This window comes from Pongo abelii, chromosome 19 (assembly GCF_028885655.2).
Source record: "Pongo abelii isolate AG06213 chromosome 19, NHGRI_mPonAbe1-v2.0_pri, whole genome shotgun sequence".
NCBI classification, from domain to species: Eukaryota; Metazoa; Chordata; class Mammalia; order Primates; family Hominidae; genus Pongo; species Pongo abelii.
In genome coordinates, this window is record NC_072004.2 from 78,616,941 (window position 1) to 78,642,956 (window position 26,016).

The 26,016-nt window shown below is 37.1% G+C and overlaps 1 protein-coding gene and 1 pseudogene across 6 annotated transcripts in view; both read left to right on the forward strand.

Moving 5' to 3' along the window:
- The window catches only part of TANC2 (tetratricopeptide repeat, ankyrin repeat and coiled-coil containing 2), a 486,030-nt gene that overhangs the window by 221,320 nt on the left and 238,694 nt on the right, over nucleotides 1-26,016 (forward strand). For all 6 annotated transcript variants that reach the window (XM_054537237.2, XM_054537241.2, XM_024234406.3 and 3 more), the window contains one exon: nucleotides 20,673-20,821. In XM_054537237.2, coding sequence (XP_054393212.1) covers nucleotides 20,673-20,821 — 149 coding nt within the window. The remainder of the gene's footprint in view (nucleotides 1-20,672; nucleotides 20,822-26,016) is intronic.
- LOC112129612 (dnaJ homolog subfamily B member 6-like) lies at nucleotides 9,182-10,697 on the forward strand (annotated as a pseudogene).

Sequence of the window (26,016 nt, forward strand, 5' to 3'; positions counted from 1 at the left end):
TTCTTCCATGGAAGGGAGGCTACATACAAGGTAAATGTGTATGGCATATCAGAAGGAAGGTGCATAAAACTTTACTGGATCAGAATTCTGCCATATCCACCACCTAAGATCAATCAGTGTGAGGGAAAGGGAATAAATGTAATTAGAGAACATAATTGTCTATAAAACAAAGAGAATTTCAGGAAAATATCTGTTAGCAAAATATAACACATTTATCCTCAAAAATCAAGGAAAAAAGAGAAATATGTGAAGTTTATCTTAACACTATCCTTTGAGAGACTGAGTGTGTAGACAGACAGTGACCATACATAAAAATAGAACTCTGTCCTCTGGTCTGCAGCAACCAACCCAAGAAGCCAACCTGCTATCTATAAGTGAGACCACTGTCTCTAGCAGACAGTCCAAGAAGATAATAGTAACCCTTGTAACAATCAAGACAAAATGGCCAGGGCTTGATTATTAACTGATGACCTCTCTAATTTTTGCCCTTGCTTCCAACTTAAGACCAACTGGAGAAAGCCAAATATGCACCCCTAATCAATCTCATGGTATGCCCTGTTTCTAGTTAACCTGCCTGTAGCTTCTCCAAGCCAGGTGCTTCCAGTTAGGGCATATCTGAAGCCTTTCCTTTTTTCTATTATAAAACTTTCCCATTCTTGTGCCTGCCGTTGAGTCTCTGCCAAATGCAGGTGATTGTGGCTGACTCCCCTGCTGTAGCAAGTGCTGAATAAACAGACTTTTCCTGTTAATATTTGGGTGATCTTCACTTCATGCCCTTTTCACATAATTACACTGCTCTAAGAATATGTATGACTTCCATGTTTGAACATACATACACAAAATAAATTTTTTAATAATAGTCAGACTTATTCATATAAAAAAATTAAGTGATGTAACTGGCTTCCTTATGCTTTATGAGAAAAATAGCATGGCACCGATGGTAGTAAAAATGACAAGAACACTGTTTCACCTGGAACAATGTAGCTGCTATAATTCCACTCTACAAGTTCTTTCTTTTACTGGCCTGGGTTGTTAACACCTTTACCTTAGCATCCTCCCTTACAGCCACTTGTGCCATTGTCTTTTGTTGGTTCCTTATGACCTTCATGACAGCTGCCATGCTGTCACTGCCAGTGACAAAGGCAGATTTTTGACATGACTTTGGCATCTATTAATGTCTTAGTGATGCATCATTTTCCACATTAATTGATTTGACTTAGTCATCTCTTGGCAGTAAAGCTATGCAGGGTGAGGTAAAGCCTTTTTCTGGTATACTCTTTCAGTTCTTTACAGTACTTCTAGTTTTACAGCTCTTTTGTTACCCTCATTTTCTTACAGCCTTATACTACCTCCACTCCACCTACCTTTATCCCCACTTGGAGAAACTTGAAATCTGTTTCCTGGAATTAAGTTGGAAAACACAAAGTTTCAAAGTGTTGGCCCCCCAAATTGTTGCTCCTACGAACATTAAAGAAAGTTTCTGTATACATTTAGGGACATGCTTGAAGAATTGAGAATGTAATCTTTGTCCATCTCCATTTCTGGTTTAAGAAACCTGATGCTAGAGCTAATTAATTCCTTAGCATATCATCATTATTTCTCCCAAATTTGGTGTAAATAAAGTCCCTGGTAACCTGCTTTGATATGTCAGTATTCCAGAGTGAATGTGGAGATTCCCCTCTCCTACTCTAACTACTTTTACATTACATAAATATGTTTGTATATTAGCAGAGCAATATATAAACACAAATACCTGTCATATACATTTCTATAATTGCATTTATATAAATGTAATTACATATATAAATGTGTTCAGAAGAGAAGGTCAGTGAGGTCACTATATAAAAATGAATGGTATTGCTATATTCAAGCAAAGAACCATTGGAAAATTAAATCCAAAAACAATTTAATTTACAACAGCATCCAATATCATACAATTATCAGAGATAAATTTAGCAAAATTTGAGCAAGACTTGTACACTAAAAATTATAAATAAACACTATTAAGACCAATTAAAGACAACCAACAGATTTCTCATGTTTGTGGATTATAAGATCCAATATTGGTAAAATAGCAATTTCCCCAAATTGAGTGAACATAATCCAAAGAAAAAAACTGTTTGTAGACATTTGCAAACTAATACGAAAATGCAAATGACCTAGAATACCCAAAGCAATTTTTCAAAAGAATAACGAAGTTTAAAGCAATTTTACAAAAGAATAATAAAGTTAAAGGACTTATTTTTAAACAAAAATGTGAGGGAAATTAAGTGGAGAAATGGACATTGACCCTTACCTCATACCATACACAAAAGTTAAGGTTTAGCTGAGGCTGAAGGATTGCTTAAGCCTAGGAGTTTGTGACCAGCCCTGGCAACCTAGCAAGACCCTGTCTCTACAAAAAATTTAAGAATTAGCCAGCTGCAGTGCTGTGTGCCTGTAGTCTCAGCTATTCAAGAGGCAAAGGCAAGAGGATTCCTGGAGCCCAGTAGTTTGAGGCTGCAATGAGCTATGTTGGTGCCACTGCACTCTTAACTGGGCAACAGAGTGAGACCCTGTCTCCACAAAAAAAAAAAAAAAAAAAAATATTTAGACCTAAATGTAAGAGCTAGGACTGAATCTTTGCAACCTTGGGGCAAGCAGAGATTTCTTGGATAGGACATGAGAAATGTGAGTCATAAAAGAAAAATGTACAAAATTGGACTTTACCTAAATTTAAAAGTTTTGTTCTTCAAAATACAGTGTTTAGAAAATGGAAAGTGGAGCCATAAAATAGGAGAAAATATCAATGTACATACACCTGACACCCTTGATCCAAAATAAATTAACCCTTACTACTAATTAACAAGAAGACAACCGAATTTTTTTTTTGGCTTGAAGCAACCACCATTTTATTATGACAACTGAAGTTTTAAAATGGGTGAAATATTTGAACAGTTGTTCACAAAAGAAGATGTAAGAGTGGTCAATAAACACGTGAAAAGATATTCAACGCCATTATCAGGAAACTGCAAATTAAAACCAGAATGAGATACCACTGTGTATTTATTAGTGTAACTAAAATTAAAAAGGCTCTCACTGCCAAGTGTTGGTGAGGATATGGAGCAACAAGGACTCTCATGCACAGCCTGGGAGAGTATAAAGTCACCAGTCACTTTGGAAACTGGCAATTTCTTATGAAGCTAAAATTATAAACTTTATAACTCAGCCATTACATACCTATGTGTTTTCCAAAGAGAAATTAAAATATATGTCCACTTAAAGACTTTACATGGACATTAATAGCACTTTTACACATAATAGCCAAAAACTGGAAACAATACAATGTTTATCAGCAGGGAAACAACAAAATGTGGTATCCATACAAAGGAATGCTGCTCAGCTATGAAAAGGAGCAAACTATTAATAAACTCAACAACATGATGATCTGTAAAACAGGCTGAATGAAAGAAACCAGACTAAAAAGAATGCATACTGTTTAATTCCTTATATAACCTATTTAATTACTTATATAAGCTCATGTAAGATTATAGAAAATAGAAACTAAAATAACAGAAAAAAGGCCGGTTGCGGTGGCTTACGCCTGTAATCCCAGCACTTTGGGAGGCTGAGGCGGGTGGATCACGAGGTCAGAAGATCAAGACCATCGTGGCTAACACAGTGAAACCCCGTCTCTACTAAAAAATACAAAAAATTAGCCGGGTGTGGTGGTGGGCACCTGTAGTCCCAGCTACTCGGGAGGCTGAGGCAGGAGAATGGCCTGAACCCAGGAGGCGGAGCTTGCAGTGAGCCGAGATCATGCTGCTAAACTCCAGCCTGGGCGACAGAGCAAGACTCCATCTCAAAAAAAAAAAAAAAAAAAAGGGAAAAGATCAGTGGTTGCCTGGGACTAGAGTTGAGAGTGAGTTTGCCTGCAAAGGGACACAAACAGACTTCCAGAGAGTAATGAAAATGTTCAGTATCTTGATTTTGGTAGTTTTACCAGATGTATATATTTATCAAAATTTACTGAATTGCGGCCGGGCACGGTGGCTCACACCTGTAATCCCAGCACTTTAGGAGGCCGAGTTTGAGGTCAGGAATTTGAGACCAGCCTGGCCAGCATGGTGAAACCCCATCTCTACTAAAAATACAAAAAATTAGCTGGGCATGGTGGCACACACCTGTAGTCCCAGCTACTCAAGAGGCTGAGGTGGGAGAATCGCTAGAACCCAGGAGGGTGGAGGTTGCAGTGAGCCATGACTGTGCCATTGTACTCCAGCCTGGGTGACAGAGTGAGACTCTGTCTCAAAAAAAAAACCCCAAAATTTATTGAATTGTATATGTTATATAGGTAATAGTTTATTATTTGCCAATTATATTTTTAGAAAGAGATCAGTAGATGAATAGGAAATGGAATTGAATCTGGAATAAGATAACAACTAGATGGTAGTGAGTGAGTAGGAAAATGACTAAGAGAATGCTTAGATTGAGCAGAAAATATATGGTAAGAAAAGCCACTAGAATTTTATCATAGTCTGCTAATTAAGTTATGGTTGTATTTGAGTCAAATACCTAAAAATTAAATGCCTACAATAATAGTACATGACAAACCACCCCAAAACTTACAGCAACCAAAAATAAGCACTTTAAAAAACTCATGGACTTGCAAGTATTGGTTGAAATGGCTCTGATTTGGGCTGTAGATTGGCTGGATGGCTCTAGCATTCAAGTTGAGCTCATCATCTGTGATCATTTCTGGGTTCAGGCTGAAGGGGTATCAGCCAGGAGCTTCTCCTGGTGTATCACCAGAGCACAGGAACACAAGTTAAACCGTACAGGCACATGTCAAGCCTCTCCTCTTAACATCGCATTGTCCAAATAAAGTCACTTGGACAAACCCAAAAAAGTTTTATTGTGGGAAGTATAAATAAACATAACCCAAGGTACTTCTATGTCCCTATCCTCCAGTTTCAACAATTATCTCTATTTTGCAACTCTTGTTTCTTATGTTTCTTCCCTCTTCTATTATGCTCAAGGGCACTAATAAATATGGAGCAGTGCCTTAAAACCAACTGCCCTGGGCCGGGCGCGGTGGCTCATGCCCGTAATCCCAGCACTTTGGGAGGCCAAGGTGGGCGGATCACGAGGTCAGGAGATCGAGACCATCCTGGCTAACACAGAGACACCCCATCTTTACTAAAAAAAATACAAAAAATTAGCCGGGCGTGGTGGAGGGCGCCTGTAGTCCCAGCTACTCAGGAGACGGAGGCAGGAGAATGGCCTGAACCCAGGAGACAGAGCTTGCAGTAAGCCGAGATCACGCCACTGCACTCCAGCCTGGGCGACAGAGCGAGACTCCATCTCAAAAAAAAAAAAACAAAAAAAAAAAACTGCCCTATGAGTGCACATAAGCTAGAGGTGGTTGCTTTGATTCTTGAAAAGTAGTGGGCATTGATTCTCACAGCTAGGAGCTCAGTTTTGGAAGGATGTGGAAGAGCTTCCGTGCCTTTTTCAATATTTGTTGTGACAAATTGCAGCCCCTGCTTTTAGCAGCTGCTTATTTTCTAACATTCCTCAGAAAAATGAAAAATTCAGGTAATCGTTCAAGAACTAAGAAATGAAAATATAGCCAGGTTTGCTTTGGCAATTGGGCCAAGGTAATCATTGTTTTTACAACTCTGTTAAAGAGAAAGCATGAGTTTATTTGATTAAATATGGCACAAATTTCTAAGTCTTGAAATAATAAACAGTTTATAATCAACAAATCAGAAAATGTAAACAATCCAATGTGAAAATGCTAAAAGAATGCTGAGAATTAAGAGAGTCTGGGGAACTAGAGATATAGTGTTTGTGTATTATTTGTGTGCAGCTTGCCATGTTAGGAATACAGATTAGGAATTTGGATACATTGGCTATTAGACATTCATTTCCTGGCACAGTTTTAATCATTGTTTAATCCCTGTGCACACTGGCTACCTTAAGTAGAAGGTACTTTTTTCAAATGTTGTAAAGTGTAAACCATCTCTGACTGGAGAATTGGCATCATCAAGAAAATAATGACCAAAATATATTCTGAAATATTCAGTACCTGCTTTTTTACAGAATCCTCTTTTTGGGGGGCCTGTATTATATTTATCACAGAGTTTAATTTACTGTGATTTAATTAAACTTTATTTTTTTTATTTCCCCCGTGAGACTATAAACTCCTCAAGAATAAGGGACTGTGCTCATTGTGTCATCAGATAATTCTGCTAGATGCTGTTAAAGAGAAAAATATATTAAGTAGCTATTTAGACAATTTGTACTTAATAATCACAGTTTCCTTGGCAGGATGATGAAATGGTTGAGAACATAGGCTCAGGAACCAGATTGCTTGGACTTAAATATTGTCTCTGTTACTTAACTAACTCTGTAACCATAGACAAGCAAGAACTTAATCTTTGTGTGCCTCACTTTTGCTATTTGTAAGATAAGAAATGTGAAGATTAAATGATTTAATACATATAATTCATTTAGAAAAGTACAGTAATATCTCAATAAGTTATTGTTACAGTCATCACTACTACTACTAATAGTACTATCAACATTATTCCAGAAATAAACTTCAAACACTGTTTTAAGATAATATTAAATATGCTGCATTTAATCAGTTGTGATCAAGTCCTGTATTTATGTTGAATTGGCAAGTCAAACAATTTGAACCTACAAATTGTTCCGTCTGCTCTTTTTCCCTGACCCTACTGTTCAATGTCAAACTCATCCATTAATTTCAAGTATACCCTCCTCTAAGAATCCTCTTCCATCCCTTTCTTCCCCTCACCCTCCCAAAATAAGGATAATTGTTTTGTCTCTGTGCTCTTCATAGCACTTCCTTTAATTTACAAAATATTTCTTGTAGGCTGGGCATGGTGGTTCATGCCTATAATCTCAGCTCTTTGGGAGGTCAACGCAAGAGGGTCACTTGAGCTCAGGAATTCAAGACCAGCCTGGGCAACACAGGAAGACTACATCTCTTTAAAAAAAAAAAAAAAAAAAAGACTGGGTGTGGTGGCACATGCCTGTGGTACCAGCTACTCAAGAGGCTGAAGTGGGAGGATTGCTTGGGCCCACCTGGGAGTTCGAGGCTGATCGCATCACTGAACTCCAGCCTGGGTGACAAAGTGAGACCCTATCTCGAAAAAACAAAAAACAAAAATAATGGCTTCCCTCTATCCTTAATGCCATTGCTCCACTTTAAGTTGTTAACTGATATGAGAAGAGTGGTCAAGTAAAGTTGTTTGTGATTTGTTGGAAGATGTTGGAATATGTTTAACACTCAATGGGAAAAACTCATCTGAAAGCACGAGTATGAATTTGAGAAACACTAATCTTTTGTATCAAGTTTCCCTGAAGACAGGCTTCAGTAAGATCAAAATATAATTGGAAAGATTCATTTTAGATACGAAAAGGGACAATATTGCTATTAAAAGGAGGGAAGGATGATAGAGTTGATGGGTTCAGGACAAGTATTACTATTTAAACAGTATCACTATTTAAAAGGATGAATGATGTATAGGCAGATTTATATGTTTGTGTTATCAGGAAGCTGAGAAACTTTCTAGTCTTTTTGCCTCATCCTCCTCCAATCTATTACCCTCAATGCAAGCAGAAGAACCTTTATTATATTCAAATCTGATTGTGTCCTTCTCTAAGAAGTACTTACTTCATGCTTTCAGAAAATATTTCTTGAATGCCTCCTATGTATTAGGCACTGAGAATATAGTAGTAGAAAAAAGTAGGCAAAGGCCTGGCATGGTGGCTCACACCTGTAATCCCAGCATTTGGGAGGCTGAGGTGGGTGAATCACCTGAGGTCAGGAGTTCGAGACCAGCCTGGCCAACATGGTGAAACCCTGTCTCTACTAAATATACAAAAAGTAGCCGGCCATGGTGGCAGATGCATGTAGTCCCAGCTACTAGGGAAGCTGAGGCAGGAGAGTTGCTTGAACCTGAGAGGCAGAGGTTGCAGTGAGTCAAGATTGCACCACTGCACTCCAGCCTGGGTGACAGAGTGACACTCTGTCTCAAAAAAAAAAAAAAAAAAAAAAGAGTAGAGTAGGCATAGTGATTTAATTTAGCTCCGAATTAGAGGGACGTGTGTGTTCCTACTAAATTTGCAATGTCACAGAGCCGCCTCTTCTTTCTGCTTACTCTTCTCAGTAGAGAGGAGGGAGAATAAATAAAGATACTCTTTATATAACTGCCCATGGTTTGTTAGTGATACATATCTTTAATGGTCTTCTGATAATAACCTGAATTTACCCAGGGTTGATGTTGGAAGGACCTCTGTCCTCTCGCTGTTGGTCGTCTCTCTAAACTAGCTCACTGTGGGTTCAGTTGGCCTAGTGGAAGGTAGATGAACCTGAGTGGTATAGACTACCCTCTACAGTCTCAACTTTGGGGCCTATAGGCACAGGCATGAACTTTCTAGGCATGTTGAAAACCATGAACCAGGTGAGGAAGGGAGAAAGTTGTATTGTCATGCCTACTGAAATGGAACATCTCAACAAGCCAGCAGGGAGAAAGGTAGCCCCAGAGGTCTGTATTTAAAATGCGTCTTCAGGGTCTTTTGTTCATTGCCTTGTGGGCCCTACTTGCCAATTACAGGAAAACAGAAATTTCACTTGACACCGACACCTCGTACCACCTTAAATTCTGCTTTATCTGGTAATAATATTGCCTCTCGGAATGGTTAAACCTCCAAGGACCACATTTAGCAGGTATAGCCCCCTCTCCAAGTGGATTCACCAGCATCTGTCAACCAGAAAAGCTGGAGAGATCTAAGGTTGTTGCTGTTTCCCTTGCTCTTGGCTCCTCACTCTTCCCTGGTTATTCGGTGATTACAGAAAATGAAGCGTCACTCCTGTTCTCATCTACCTTCAGCTTCCAGTGTACTTGCCTAGTGTCACTACCACCCTTATTTTGACAGTTGTATCACTCCAGTGAGGTGTAGGTAGTAGGAGGAAGAGAATTTGAGAACTTGTGTTCTGACTGTCATTTCCACAGAATTCCTAAATAGCCAATTTAAAACAAAGGTTTTCAGAGGAAAGCGTGGGGTGCCACCACTGCCACCAGCACTGCTGTGCCAGAGCCGAGCCCTGCCTCCCCTGCTTCCTGACACCACCGCTCATGTCCTCCAGCCTGTTCCTACAATCTGTTGAAACTTGGTAGAATACTATGAAGTTCTAGGCATGTAGAGACATGCCCACCCGGCTACCCCCGCTCCAAGGTTATTAAAGAGGCATATTGGAAACTGGCACCAAAGTGGCATCCAGATAAAAATCCTGAGAATAGAGAAGAAACAGAAAATTCCGACAAGTAGCTGAAGCATATGAGATATTATCAGATGCTAAAAAATGGGACATCTGTGACAAATATGGCAAAGAAATTAAATGGCGGAGGAGGAGTTGGAAGTCATTTTGACAGTTCGTTTTAGTTTGGCTTCACATTCCTGTAACCCAGATGATGCCTTCAGGGACTTTTTTGGTGGAAGGGACCCATTTTTATTCAACTTCTATGAAAACTCATTTGAGGAGTTTTTTGGGGAATCAAAGGGGTTCCTGAAGAAGCAGAAGCTGAGGAACAGTCATTTTTCTCCACCTTGATTGGATTTCCATGTTTTGGAAGTGGATTTTCTTCTTTTGATACACGATTTGCTTCATTCAGTTATGAGGTCATGGAGGCCTCACTTCATTTTCCTCCATGTTATTTGGTGGTAGTGCCATGGGCAGCTTCAAATTTGTATCAACTTACACCTAAAATAGTTGATGGCAGAAAATCACTACAAAGAGAATTGTTGAAAAGGGTCAAGAAAGAGTCGAAGTCCTTACCGATAAATGGTGAGGAGCAGCTGCTACCCTTGCATAACAAGTAACTCAACACACACATTTGAACAGAAATGTTAAACTATAACAAGCACCATTGAGGATTAAGGAACATTTCTTTGAAGATTTCAGATGAACTCGACTTTTTTTCATTATGCCTAATCTAGAGTATTTATAAACAGCTCATTGGAGTCCCTATTTGTCTTAAACTTTTGAATTTATTGATGAGGCCACATAATAGGACCTTTTTTTAAAACTTCAAAATTGTGAATCTCTGTATGCACTTTGCTTTCATTATTAAATATACTCTTAGTTGAACCTTGACTCTTGAGTAGTGGTAGGACAAGATTGTACACTTAACACCAGCATGGATCTGCTTTTCCATTGTGTCTGAAATGTGAGCCAGGTGTAGTGTCAAGTGACATTAACATTGCCAGCGTAAATCTTCCACAGAAATAATTCCTATTTTTTTCTGTCAAGTGAAGTTAACGTTGCCAGCATGACAGCATGAATCTTCCACAGAAATAATTTCTATTTTATTCTCTATTTAGTAGTGCAAGATATTAATGCATTCGTCATAATACATTTCTAGTTTAGTATAAATTAAGGATGTTTTCTAGTTGTGGATGAATGCTAGCAACTTAGTTTTGATAATTGTTTAAATTAGTAATGTTAAGCTGAAATTTAAAAACTAAAATTTGAGAGGGTCGGAAATTTACCTACTGGGTATAATGCACACTCATTATTCGAGTGATGGGTACACTGACAGTCCAGACTCCACCACTGTGTCATACATGCATGTGAGAAATCTGCACTTGTACTCCCTAAATATATAAAATATTTTTTAAAATTTAAGTAAATCTGGTAAACTGAGTCTTTGTCATTTGTTTTTTAAAAAAAGAAATGCAAATGTTTGGTGCATTCTTTCCTGAGTGGGAAAAAATAGATAAAAGTTTCATTAGTTGAAGATCTATTTAAACCATAACATATTTCATATATAATTTCCTTGAAATCTCTTGATTTCTAAAATTATGTCTTCATAAGACAGGAACTTTAAATGAAAGATCTAAATGTTTAGAGTAGAAGTTTGCTGATATTTAATTGGTATCCCTCATCTGAGCAACTTAAATAGTATTAAAATATATAGCTTAAATATGTAGTGTTTTTTTTTCATAATTCTAGACTTGTTTCTTAGAGTAAAAAAGCATAAACAAGTATTGTTGAGAATATTGTTTCATTCTCAAGGTCAGTGCCCTAAGTTTTTAATACATTTTTTGTAATTTTGTAAAAATTATAAATACAGAAAGGAATGCAAATAACAGTTATGACTTGCTATGAAAATTTATGAAGTGAACACAAATTAAGATATTGAATGTTTTCAGCAGTTCAGAAGCTTCCTTCATGCTTCCTCTGCATCATTATCCTCCCCCTACAAACATACCCACTGTTCTGACTGCCATCATCAATTATTTGTTTTACCAATTTCTGAACTTTATATAAATAAAATCATTTAGTATGTTTTTTTTTTTTTTTTTTGAGATGGAGTCTTGCTCTGTCGCCCATGCTGGAGTGCAATGGCACGATCTCAGCTCACTGCAACCTCCGCCTCCCAGGTTCAAGCTATTCTCATGTTTCAGCCTCCCGAGTAGCTGGGATTACAGGCGCCTGCCACCACACCCGGCTAAATTTTTTTGTATTTTTAGTAGAGATGGAATTTCGCCATGTTGGTCAGGTGATCCACCCACCTCGGCCTCGCAAAGTGCTGGGATTACAGGTGTGAGCCACTGCGCCTGGCCCTATATATTCTTTTGAATCTGTCTTCTTTTGTTCAGTATGGTTTTTTTGGGGGAGGGGGGGTTGGGGACAGAGTGTGAGACAGGGTCTCACTCTGTCACCCAGACTAGAGTACAGTGGTGCAATCATGTTTCATTGCAACCTTGAACTCCCAGGCTCAAGCCATCCTCTTAGTTTACCCACCTGAGTAGCTGGGACTACAGGCGTGCACTACCAGGCCTGGCTTCTTTTTTTAAAAAATGTTTTTGTGGAGCTAGGGTTTTGCTGTGTCACCCAGGCTCGAATAGCTGGGACTACAAGCATGTGCCACCACACCCGGCTAGTTTTTGTATTTTTTTGGTAGAGAAAGGGTTTCACCATGTTGGCCAGGCTAGTCTTGAACTTCTGACCTAAAGTGATCCACCTGCCTCGGCCTCCCAAAGTGCTGGAATTACAGGCGTGAGCCACTGCACTTGGCCTTGATGGACATTTTCAACTTGGGCTATGATGAACAGTTTTATGAACATTTGTTACATGTCTTTTGATGCACCTATTAGTATACTTTTCCTTTTTTTTATATACAACTAGTAGTGGACTTGCTGAGTCATATGGTTTCTGTAAAATGGCAAACATTTTCCAAATTTTAAACCATACATTTTTTAAATGCCAAACCTTTTATCCAGATTTGATGCTACCAATTTACGTTCCCATCAGCACAGCAGTGTTTCAGTGTTCCTTTGCCCCGTACTGTCAGATGCTATTTTGTTTGTTTTGTGTGCCATTCTGCACCGTACATGTGTAGCAGTATCTCATTGGAGTTTTGATTTGCATTTCCCAATAATATTGAACACCTTTACATGTGCTTATTAGCTGTTTGGATATTGTCTTTTGTAAATCCTGTATAGATCTTTTGTCTATTTTTTAATTGGATTGTCTTTCTTTTTCTTGTTGATTTGTAGTAGTTATCTCACTCTATGGCTTGCCCTTTTACCTTCTTAATGGTGTCTTTGGTGAAAAGATTGACTTTGCCAATCTTTTTTCTTAATGGTTGTTGACTTTTGGGCCTGTCTAAGAAATATTTACCTAGTTCTAGGTCATAAAGATATACTATTAGGTCGTTTTCCAGAAGCCTTATTGCTTCACTTTTTACCTTTGGGTCTATAATCTATGTGAAATTTATTCTTTTAAGGACAGGATTTACTTTTCCATATGGATATCATATTGATCTGTCACCAATACTTGAAAATACTCTCATGTTACTGAAACACTGCAGTGAAACTTTTGTTCCGAATCAGGTGATTATATATAGAGAGAGATCTGTTTTTGGATTTTTAAACTGTTCCATTGACCACCTTTTTATCTATGCTTTTGTCTAGCTGTGTCTTAATTACTTTAGCTTTATATTAATCTTGATATTAAACAGTATGCCGTTCTTCTCTCTCTCTCTTTTTTTTTTTTTTTTTTTTTTTTGAGACAGTGTCTCACTCTTGTTGCCCAGCCTGGAGTGCAATGGCGCAATCTCGGCTCACTGCAACTTCCGCCTCCCGGGTACAAGTGATTCTCCTGCCCCAGCCTCCCAAGTAGCTGGGCTTACAGGCACCTGCCAGCACACTCGGCTAATTTTTTGTATTTTTGGTAGAGACAGGGTTTCACCATGTTGGTCAGGCTGGTCTCAAACTCCTGACCTCAGGTGATCCACCCCCCTCAGCCTCCCAAAGTGCTGGGATTACAGGCGTGAGCCACCGCACCCAGCCTTTCTTCAAGTCTTCTATACTATTCTTGGACCTTTCCATTTCCATGTAAAACTTATAATCCCTTAGTCTTTATGGTGATCTATTCGTCAACCAGATTTCTGGGAGCATAGCCTAATGCGTACACACACTGCTTACAAACAGCCAAAATAAAACCAAGAACTACAAATTTAAATAGTTTTAATCAGCGTAATGCATGAGTGCTGTATGATTTATTTTGTGTATCACAGTCTCACAGAGATTGTTTTTCAACAACAAGCTATCTGTTTCTCATACCTCAAAGTTGTCGTCATTATTAAGTTACAGAATTCCATTCAAGGAAAGTACTGTCTTTGTTTAGGGACATACCTTAATTGGAGTGTATTGTTATGAAGATGAGACCCTCTTCATATCACCTGGATGGTCATGGATGAGACAAAAATATAGGTCAAATAATTGATATGATGACTTGAGAAATTTTGAGAGTTTTGAGCAAATTCAGTGGGCAGAGGGGAGCTGGGGACTGATGCCTGGCAATATGGTGAGAGAATGGACTTGGAGATGACAGTATAACTTAGGAATAAAGAGCCTGAGGTCTAGAGCCAGATTGCCTGGCTCAGCCACTTATTAGCCATATGAATTTGGTAAGTTACTTATTCTTTGTGTGCTTTATTTTCATTATTTGTAAAGTATGGATAAGATTGCCTACCTTGTAGGGCAGTTTGATGATTAAATTAGTTAATATAGGTAAAATGCTTAGGAATAGTACCTGGCATGTGCAATTAACTAGACTACAGACCTTACTCAGATTTGGTTAATGGTATAGTTAATTGCCATATATAGCTAGCTATTATTATAGCTAATAAAAGTTATAATCTGCCCCAGAAAGAGAGAACAACCACCAAAAATTATGTTTTTTATGTGTATATATACATATATGTGTGTGTTTGTGTATATACAGACACATACACATGTGTTTTTTGAAGAAATGTTCTAAGTTTGATGAAAACTATAAACCCACAGATACAAGAAGTTCAATGAATCCTAAGCACAAGAAACATGAAGATTTCACTAAGACACAATATGAAACTGCTTAAAACTAATGATAAAGAAAAAACTATTAAAATCAGTCAGAGAAATCACAGACAGTGGAGAAACAAAGATGACAGCACACTTCTCTTTGAAAAAAAAAACCAAAGACAAGAAGACAAGTGGGGCAGCATCCTTTTTTAAATTCTTTAATTTTCAAATTTAGGAATAGCATCTTTAAATTACTGAGACAAAGACACTATCAACCTAGAATGGTATACCCTGAAAAAATATATTTCAAAAATGAAAGCAAAGTGAAGATTTTCTCAAACATATAAAAAATGGAAGACTTTATCACCAGTTGACTTGTACTACAAGAAATGTCTAAGAAATTTCTTCAGGCAAAAGAAAAATGATACCACATGGAAATTCACAGAACTATACACAAAATGTACCCAAAAAAACCCAACCACAACAAATGAGTGCAGGCAAAATCTGACAAAATCAAGCTGGCCAGGGTGACATGCAACTGTATTTCCAGCATGCTGAGGATGCTGAGGTGAGAGGACCACCTGAGCTCAGGGGTTCCGGAACAGCCTGGACAGCAAAGCTGAGACCCCATCTCTTAAAAAAAAAAAAAACAAAAAAAATCTGGCTGGGTGCAGTGGCGTAATCCCAGCACTTTGGGAGGCCTAGGTGGGCAGATCACGAGGTCAAGAGATTGAGACCATCCTGACCAACATGGTGAAACCCCATCTCTACTAAAAATACAAAAAATCAGCCGGGCGTGGTGGTGGGCGCCTGTAGTCCCAGCTACTCGGGAGGCTGAGGCAGGAGAATCACTTAAACCCAGGAGGCGGAGGTTGCAGTGAGCTGAGCCCCACTGTACTCCAGCCTGGCGACAGGGTGAGACTCTGTCCAAAAAAAAAAAAAAAATTTGGCAAAATCTGAATAAGGTTTGTAGTCTAGTTAATTGTATTCTCCCAGTGTCATTTTCCCATATAACTCACTGTGGTTATGTAAGATGTTACCTTTGGGAAAACTGGGTGATGGGTACATGGTTCTATCTGTACTGTTATGGGGTTTTCGTATTTATTAATAACAGCTATACTGAAATGTAATTCACATACCAAAAAATACATCCTTTTAAGATGTACACCTCAGTGATACTTAGTATATTTACAGACTCGTGTAACTATCACCACTATCTAATTTTAGAGCATTTTTGTCACCCCCCCCCCAAAAAAAGTCCTGTGCCCATTCACAGTCACTCCCCACACAACCTAGTCCTAGGCAATGGCTTGTCTACTTTTTATTTCCACAGATTTGCCTATTCCAGACATTTCATACAATTGGAATCACACAATATGTGGTCTTTTGTGTCTGATTTTCTTAGCACAATACTTTCAGTGAGTGTTCTTTCATTTTATGGCATGTATCAGTATTTCTTTTTTTTCATGGCCAAAGGTTCCCTAATGGGAATATATGACATTTTATTTATCCATTCATCATTTGAGGGACAGTGGGGTTCTATTTTTGACTGTTACGAATAACACTGCTATGACCATTTGTGTACAAGTTGATGTGTGTTTTCAGTGCTTTTGGGTATATGCCTAGGAGTAGATCTGCTGAGTCACATGGTAACTCTATGTGTAACATCTTGAGGAACTGCCAGACTATTTTCAAAGTGTCTGCACAATTTTACATTGCTACCATTATTGTATGAAGGTTCCAGTAAATTTCACTATTTCTTATTGCTTGTCTTTTTTGTTTTAACCATCCTGGTGGATATAACTTGATATCTCCTTGTGGTTTTGATTTGCATTTCCCTTAATGACTAATTATGTCAAACATCCTTTCATGTACTTATTGACCATTTGTATACCCTCTTTGGTGAAATGTCTATTCCAGTATTTTGCCTATGTTTTAATTCATTTATTTGCCTTTTTGTGGTTGAGTAGTAGGAGTTCTTTATATAGTCTGGATTCAAGTCCCTTGAACACATGATTCACATATATTTTCTCCCATTCAGTGGGTTGTCTTTTCACTCTCTTGATGGTATCCTTTGAAGCATGACACTTCTTGATATTGATGAAGTCTGATTTATCTGTTTTTCCTTTTGTCATTTGTGCTTTTAGTGTCATATCTAAGAAAACATTGCCTAACCAAAGGTCACAAAGTTTACTACCATGTTTTCTTCTAAGAGTTTTATAGTTTTAGCTTATACATTTAGGTCCACAATACATTTTTAGTTAATTTTGATATATGAGGTAGGGCTTCATCTTCATACCTTTGTTTGTGTTTATCCAGTTGTCCCAACACCGTTGAAGAGATTATTTTTTCCCATTGAATTGTCATTGCATCCTTGTTAAAAATCATTTAGCCAAGGCAGGAATGGTGACTCATACCTGTAATTTTAGCACTTTGGGAGGGTGAAGTGGGAGGATTGCTTAAGCCCAGGAGTTCAAGACCAGCCTGGGCAACATAATGAGACACCATCTCTACAAAAAAATTTTTTTGAAAATTATCCAGGCATGGTGGTGCATACCTGTAGTCCTAGCTACTCAGGAGGCTGAGGCAAGAGGATTGCTTGAGCCCAGGAGGTCGAGGCTGCAGTGAGCCATGGTTGTACCGCTGCATTCCAGCCTGGGCAACAGAGCGAGACCCTGTCCTAGAAAAGAAAAAAAAGATCAATTGACCATAACGTAAGAGTATATTTCTGGACTCTTTATTTCATTGGTCTCTTCTGATGCCAGTACCATACTGCCTTGATTAATGTTGTATTGTAATAAATTTTGAAAATAGGCAATGTGAGTCTTCCAACTCTGTTCTTCTTATATTTCCATATGATTTTTATGATCAGCTGGTCAATTTCTGCAAAAATAAGGGAAGAAGGAAAGGAAGCAAGTAAACAAGCAGCTGGAATTTTGATAAGGATTGCATTAAATTGGTAGATTGATTTGGGGAGTATTGATATCATAACAAAATTGTCTTCCAAACCATGAACATGGAAAACCATAATGCACCCTCCCCCCCCCCCAAGAAAAAAAGACTTGATACACACAATATGGTTGAAACTCATTCTAAGATGCACATTGCCTCCAAAAACCAGACAATCTTTAAAGTATGTCAAAGAATTTTCTTAAATTTTTTTAAATCACTTTCTCTGTTCTTAAAAATTAAGAACCCAGTAACCCTGATAATTAAGCACTGATTTCTCTCTCTTAAGCTACCACTATTTCCATTAAATCCTCCCTTTTAGTGATCTTCAAATGGCCCTATTGTTAATTGTAATAAGGGGGAAAAAGGCTATCTTTATTCCACTGGCCAGACTTTATTCTGCTGGTAAATTTTCATTTTGCAGGCAGAGAGGTTTTATCATAGCAGTTACTTGCAAGTGGGAAGTAGAAATGAAACAAAAAGGGAAGAAAAATGGTAGTATTTAAGGAAGAATGCAGAATCAACGTACACTAAGTAGGAAAAAAATGAAAATGCGTGACCCGGTGACATTTTAAGCATATTTTAAATGAAATGGTTTGGAGGGGAGGACCTGGCTTTGTGTTTCAATATACAGTATTTGAATACATTATTATGTTGGTGCAAAAGTAATTGTGGTTTTTGCCATTACCTTTAATGGTGCCATAATGGCAAAAACCTCAATTACTTTTGCACCAACCTAATAAATTCCTGCAAGTGAGAAGCTGTTCATCTGGTCCTACAGAGCAACTTCAAAATATATTTCAGATATTCCCACCTTTTTTTAAAAAAAATATTATTTATTTATTTTTCAGACAGGATCTTGCTCTGTTGCCCAGGCTGGAGTGCAGTGACATGATCATGGCTAACTGCCACCTCGGCCTCCTGGGTTCAAGCAATTCTCCTGCCTCAGTCTCCTAAGTAGCTGGGACCACAGGCACGCGCCACCACACCCAGCTAATTTTTGTATTTTTTGTAGAGATGGGGTTTCACCATGTTGCCCAGGCTGGTCTTGAACTCCTGGGCTCAAGTGATCAACCTGCCTCGGCGTCCCAAAGTGCTGGGATTTCAAGCATGAGCCACCGCGCCTGGCCCCACCCTTTTTTGTTTTCAGAGGTAACTATTTTTAATTTATTTTAAAATAGGAAATGAAAGTGGAATAGGGAAGAGGTTACTGACAGTTAAGTCTGTAATCTAGAAACCAGAAAGGAAGTGCCTCTACTGTTTCTACTTTATTCCACCAGAAATCCTGGCATACTTTAAGGAAGAGGAGACAGAGGCAGCCATTGATAATCTAAGACTTAAGATGGAGGGATTCACAATTAGGTCGCTGTCTGTTATTTGAGAAGCCCCACTAATTCATCTACTAGGCTTTTCATAATGTGTAAAATTTTACTCAAGATCAACAAATAAGAAAAGTTCAAAACAAATGTAATTGCCAAAGATAGTTTTTTCGTATCATAACCTGGTATCGGATTTCTTTCATTATAGAGTGCATGACAGATAATATATTAATGTCATCCTCAAATGATATTTTTAGACGAGGTAAGTAAATAGGAAGGAAAAAGTAGATTTAGCAAAGTTTAAAAAATACCAGTCAAACCAGATGAAAAGGACCTGGTGTGGTAGCAGTATCTAATATAGCCACTCACAGAAGAATTCTTGAACTTCTTTCTGCATTAGTACTTGGAAGTACTGAAAGTAGTAATGTAGAAAGGGTTGCAGTTATCTGTCTCTTAAGAACCTCCATTTGATTACCTTACTTAGTGTTTACAACATGCTTTGTTAGGATTATTGAGATTAACATACTATGAGCAATATGCCTATTATTACAAGTTATCTCTTATTCAGACATTCTCACCATTTGTAATATTTCTCTCCAGTGAGGAAGACACTGTGTTGTGCTCATTGGGAGCATAGATTCTGGAGTCAGGGAGCTCAAGTTCTAATCCTGGCTCTACCATTTACTGGTCGTATTACTTTGAGCAAATAATTTAATGTATCTGTTCCTCTCTTTTCTCATCTGTAAAATGAGGGTAATAATTTCTACCTTAGAAAGTGGAATCTAAAGTTATGAAGGTTAAGTAAGCTAATATATGTAAAGTGTTTACACTAGTGACTTGTACATCATAAGCATTATGTAAGTATATGCTAAATAAATATATACTCTTATTTTCCATATAGATTATAAACTTTTCAGTCAATGACTATATCTCCGTGTTGTATAAATTCTCATATCTGTTGTTAACCATGTACATAGAAAACACTTATCATCAGAGTAACTTTGTAGGAGACAGTGAAATAGAGCCCCAGAATATCTAGAGGTCTGGAATCTACGATGAGAAAAATTTGCAAAAAATTATTTAGTTTAACCTTTAGGAGGGAGGAAAGTGTTACTCATTAATTTGAAGAGACCAGTTTTGCCTTTTCATTTTATCAAGGAATAAGAAGCTTTCAGTTGTTCTTGAGGAAAAAATAAGTATCTAAATGTTTATAATATAAAAACCCTACTGATTCTCTTATTTCTGTTCTGTGGCAAAGAAATCTATTTATGTTGCCTCTGGGAGGATAATAGGAGAGGAAAAATAGAGCCTTGTTTTTCTACCTTGACATACATTCAGTGGGAGTTTTGTAGAGATTTTTCACAGATGGAACTTGAGTTCAGTACTAATATGCAAAAATACACATAGACCCTATCTCTGACCCCCAGCTTGTGACTTTATTAGAGAAGCTGATATAAATGTTAAATGGAATAATAACAATGCAGATCTTACCTTCTTGGCATTTGGAGTGGTTTACTGTTGTAATACTGAATATCCTAAATAATAGGATATGATTGTGTTTTGTGATGCTGTTGTGTTTTGGCATCAAACCGTATGACACTACAGTTAATGCTTGTAATGCTAACGGGTATATCTGACCCCATAAAAAGATTTTTGTAATGTCCTTTGAAATCTGTGCTACTGTGGATTGTTACAAGGTGAGATTAAATGCTCTGAATTTAGAACAAAACCTGAATAAATATGGACGGTAAGTCAATCTAACATAAACAGATACTCATTTTAGGAAAAATTTTTTCTGCCTCACATTTATAATCATTTTGACTTCCCTGGCTCATTTTTATTTGATTCGTGTAAATTTTTTACTTGGAAGCGAATTTATATTGAGAGTGAGTAGTCCAAGAAAAACCTCATAACTTTGTAATTTTTTAGTTAAAATGTGAAAACTAAAGAAATGACCAAAGTGAATGTACAAATAGTTGCAGAACTAGACCATTTTATTTTGAAAGATTCATGTTCTTCAATGCCTTCTTGTTACAGGTGATGCTGAACAGGAGCTTGGCCCCCCTCCATCTGTAGATGAGGCAGCAAACACACTCATGACTCGTCTGGGTTTCCTCCTTGGAGAGAAAGTCACAGAAGTTCAGCCAGGTGACCAATACAGCATGGAAGTACAGGATGAAAATCAGGTAAGCTGTTTGCTATCACCTTTGTGAAACATGTTGTGAATCAGCTTATTATGCCAGAAATAATCCCAATTGTTGAATGCCCTTTGAGACCTAGAATACAACTTAATTTTCCATAATCACTATTATTTCTTCAGTTTATGAATAATCTTTTAGCTTTAGTCTTAGATTTAACAACCCAAAAAGCCACTTTTAGGTTTTGATTGATTTAATGAATGAATGAGCAAGCCAACAAGTAAAATTGACACGTATATAAGCACTGCACCCCAAATTTGCAGAATATACATTCTTTCCAAGTGCATGTGGATTATTTACCGAATTGGTTATATGCTGAGCCATAGAGCAGGTCTTGACAAATTTCCAAAGATTCCAGTTACTGTGACCACAGTGGAATTTATCGATTACAAAATGATAATTTAGAAAGTGGTATCTAAAAGATTACTTGGATCGTTAGTTCAGATTTTCTACTTTTCTGAAATACACATTTAAAACTAATATTTCTTTTTAAGCACATCTTTAGCTATATCCTACAAGTTTTGTTATACTTAGTTTTTATTTCAATTTAAAATATTTTCTGATTTTTTTGTGATTTCCTGTTGGACTCAAAGGCTACTTAGAAGTATATTACTCAATATCTAAATATTTGGGGATTTTCTAAGTATCCATCTCAGAAAGTTAAAAAAATCAACAATTTAAAAAATATTTTATAGTTTTCTTTCTTTTTGCTATTTTCATTTTTTTCAGTTTAAATGTAGCAAAAAAAGTACTAGAGTCAGATTCATTTATATGATCTTAATCTTCAGCGTGAATGTCTGATAGTGAAGCGTTTTATTCAGGAGATGACCAATTAATTTTAAATTGCATATTTTATTAGTAAATATTAGTGAAGAGTCTATATCACATATTACTTTTGTTACAATGAGATATACAAGGATTATTTGAATATATTTATATATCATGTGGATAAGTTCAGATGTTCCAGGGCGCTCTCCTCAAGCCTCACTCCTTAGGTTATTGGTTTTGCTAGCTGCACATTATTTAAATACTATCTTAACTCCCTAATTATCTCTAGCCCTGCCTTTTCCCCTTTACTTGAAATTTGTATATTTAGCTTCCCACATTATATTTTCTACCTAATGTTTAAAATGTATCTCAAACTTAACATGTCAGATTTCTCCCTAGAACCTGTGCCTTCTGCAGTGTTTCCCATATGAATAAATGGTATCACCTGCTTGCTTAGGACAAAAGCATTGGAGCCATTTGACTTCCATCAGACCCACATTCACTCTTTCAGCAAATCATAGACCCTGTCTTCAAAATAGGTACTCAATCTGATCCCTTCTCACTATTCCCACTGCTATACCCAAGTGTAAGCCACTGTCATCTTTTGCCTGCTAGTCATCTAGTACCTACTGCAATAGGTACTAGAATGTAAGGCTGGAAGGCTGGGATTTTTGCCTATTCTACCCGTTGCCGTATCCTCTGCCCCTAGAACATTACTGTCATTACTAGGTGCTCAGTAGGTATTTATTATATGAATAAATGGTCTCCTAATAGGTCTCTGCGTCCACTCTTGCCCCCCTGTAGTCTGTTCACACAGTAACCAGAGTGATCCTTGTAAAATATGAATCCAATTCTGTCACTTTGCTTGTAATCTTCTACTATATTCCCATTATACTTAAAATCTAAAATCTTTACTGTGGCCCAGAAGGCTACACCTGATCTAGCCACTTGCTACCTCTCCTACATCACTTCCTACCCCTCTCCCATTCACGCACGGCTCTCCAGCTACATTGGCCTCCTTGTCGTTCGCCAGACACATCAGCTATATTCATTTTTACTGGAATGTTCTTCCCCCATAACTCACTTCCTCACTTATTCAGTGTTCTGCCTAAATGTTACCTCCTCAGAGAGGTCTTACTTAATTCCTCTTCTAATAATTGCACCTGCCCATCCATATACCCCTATGCTTCTACTTTATTTTTTCATAGCTCGTACCATTAACTGATATTACATTACATGTTTAGTTGTGGGGTTGTTTTACCTCATGACAAGAATGTGTGTTTCATGATGTCAGAGCTGATGATTTTTTAAATCGATTTACATTGTAACTATGTCAATATGCTGTGCTCTGTGAATAAAAAATGGGAATGATATTGTTGAGGGATTTTTAAAAATTGGGAGCAATAAAACATCTATTTCACCTTTCATTTCTTGATATTCATGTCAAGTTAAAATGTGACTGTTACAGTAATGACCAGGTAACTTGATGTCGTATCTTATAACCCGAATATTTTTTCAAGGACCCTGTCATTTCTACACAGCTACATTTCCTTGGATGATAAAGTCTGTACTTGTTGTTCTTGAGATTCTGCATGTCACAGTGATTTCTGCATAAAGTCACAAGTCTATGGAATGCACCTTACTTGTACATTACTGAATAACATAATCTTAAGTAAATGAGTAGTATCATTGATTTAATTAAAGCAATATGGTGTAATAGAAAAGCCATTGAACCAGGAGGGAGAAAATTTGTGTTCTATTTCCAACTCTGCCACCTACCATTTTGTAAATTTGGACGTGTCACTTAACCTCTCTGAGCTTTATATTTTTCATAGGTAATAATAACTGACATTTATTAAATACCTACTGTGTACCAATTATTGTACTAATTGTTTTACTTGCACTATTTTGTTTAAGCTTCTTCACAACCCAGTGTGGTAGAGTTCATTCGTATTCTAATTTTCAAATAAGAGATGGAAACACACTGCCAGAAAGTGATGGAATGGTATTCATATCCAGGCAGTCTGCTTTTATAATCTATGCTCTTAATAGCCACACCATACTGTTCCAGTGTAATGTGAAATAATAACACCTGACAGGGTTGTTGAAAGGATCAAGTTAAATCATGAATATGAAAATACTTTGTAAGCTGTAAAATGTCATATAAATAAAAAGTATAAAATAATATGCAATATAGTTAGTATATAAATATATGCAGGAACTGTGTGATCTGGGGGAAATTACATCATAGCTTTCGTACTTTCATTGGTTTCATTTTCACATTTCTTAAGTGGGGGAAATAACATACATTATGCCTATTATACCAGGTTGATAAGGAGTAAATGAGATAATATATAAAAATATTTTTAAATTGTTAAGCTTTATACAAATGTAAAATATTAATAATGAAGCTAAATGATAGCCTTCTTGCAGTATAATATACGCTGGAACTATCTTGGAACCACACAAGAAAGTGGCTAAATTGATCATTGGAATTTCTGGTTTCAGGAAGATTATTAAGAAGTAGGAGGTCATGTTAATTTGGTGACTTTTTTCTGAGCTAAACAGTATATTAACAAAGATAAACTGCTATGCTTAGGAAGATCATGTAGTGATGATATTCTCAAAATAGTAATGACAGAATCTAATGCAAGTCAGCATACATCATTTTTCTGCAAAAAAAACAAAGCATGAAAGTGATATTCACCTGACCCCTTTATTCTTTCAGTAGTTTCCAAGGTATTCAAATGGACTTTATGAATTTCCTCTTTAGCTTCTTACGTTGTGTATTTGTAGGACCTTTAAGAGATCCAGATTGGGAGCTTTCTTAGGATCCTTCTGGAGAACATCAAGGGCAATGGGAAAAACACTGAAAGGTTTAGGAAGTGCAGTGGCTTAAATAGACATCCATTTTAGCCTACAGCATGAAGAATAAATGTTGTCTTTCTCTAGCTCATTAACTAGTCTCCTTAAGTAAATATGAGGCCTGCCTTTTAAGTCATAAGCCATGAACAATTTTCTGTTTTCTAAATGGCTTGATATTTAAGCTTTGCTTTTACAGTTAAAGCTTTTCAGGTACACATTCTGTGATATGTGCTTTATTTTGCAGAAAATAACTTAGAGTAAAAATAAGTAAGTGCCGTTTGGGCTTAACCTCCACATTGTCTATATTATGCATATAATATGATTTTCTTTCACAAAGAACAGAATGAGAATCTTAGAACAGAAATGAGTTGTTATAAAAGTAATAGATTCATATCATAATAAAACTTTTCTTCTTTTTTTTTTCTTTTTTTTTTCAGACAGAGTCTCACTCTGTTGCCCAGGCAGTAGTGCAGTGGCACGATCTTGGCTCACTGCAACCTCTACCTCCTGGGTTCAATGATTCTCATGCCTCAGCCTCCTGAGTAGCTGGGAGTACAGGCATGCACCACCACACCCAGCTAATTTTTGTATTTTTAATAGAGATGGCATTTTGCCATGTTGGCCAGGCTGGTCTCAAACTCCTGGCCTCAAGCAATCCACCTGCCTCAAGCCTCCCAAAGTGCTGGGATTACAGACATAGGCCACCATGCTGGGCCTAAAACTTTTCCAATATGGGATGACTATAGCTATATCTAATGTAAAAGACCTGAGTATGGTTCATCTACTCACATGTGTCTCAGACTGGGAGTGGGAGGTTAAAAATTGTTTGCCACATTTCTAACCTGAAGGATTCCAATTCCAATTCAATAAGTCTGGAGTGGGGGCTCAGTATCTGTCAATTTTGTGAGAGAGCTTGCATGTTTGTTTTTTCCATGTCACAAGTGATATTACTGTGTGCCTAGTTAGGAATCATTGCTCTGTAAGGGAAAAAAGATTTTAAGGTTAAAAAAAAAAAAAGTCATTGCTCTGGTAGACCAGCATCATATTATAGAAATAGAGATTTTAAAAAATTGAAACTCTCCTCTTCTCTGGAGAGATAACATATAGTAGAAGAGAAATTTGGATACATTTGAGAGCTTACTGTGTTCTTAAGAAAAATCAGATTCTAATATTATTGATATGATTGAAAAGATTTATTTGGTTGGAGGGTAATGAGAATGTCACTTGTTCTTGGTTGAGTCAAATGTATCTTTTGTAACCTGGTTATAGTATTTAAATTAAAATCAAAACCTAGATTCAACACAGATGATTAAACACAAGGGACTTGCATCTAGGAATCATCTTAGGATGAGTTGAAGAGCCTTAATATTCTCATAGCTAGTTATCAACACATTCTCCAGTTATTAAATTTTAGCAGAAAGAGTATGAATAGAGACTCTATTTGTAAAGAAGTTGAAAGGCTTCTTTTAAATTTAACATTTAAAGATGTTAAATTTATCATTAGTGCGTCTTCAAGTAATTTTGCTGCCAATCACTTAATAATTTTAAAA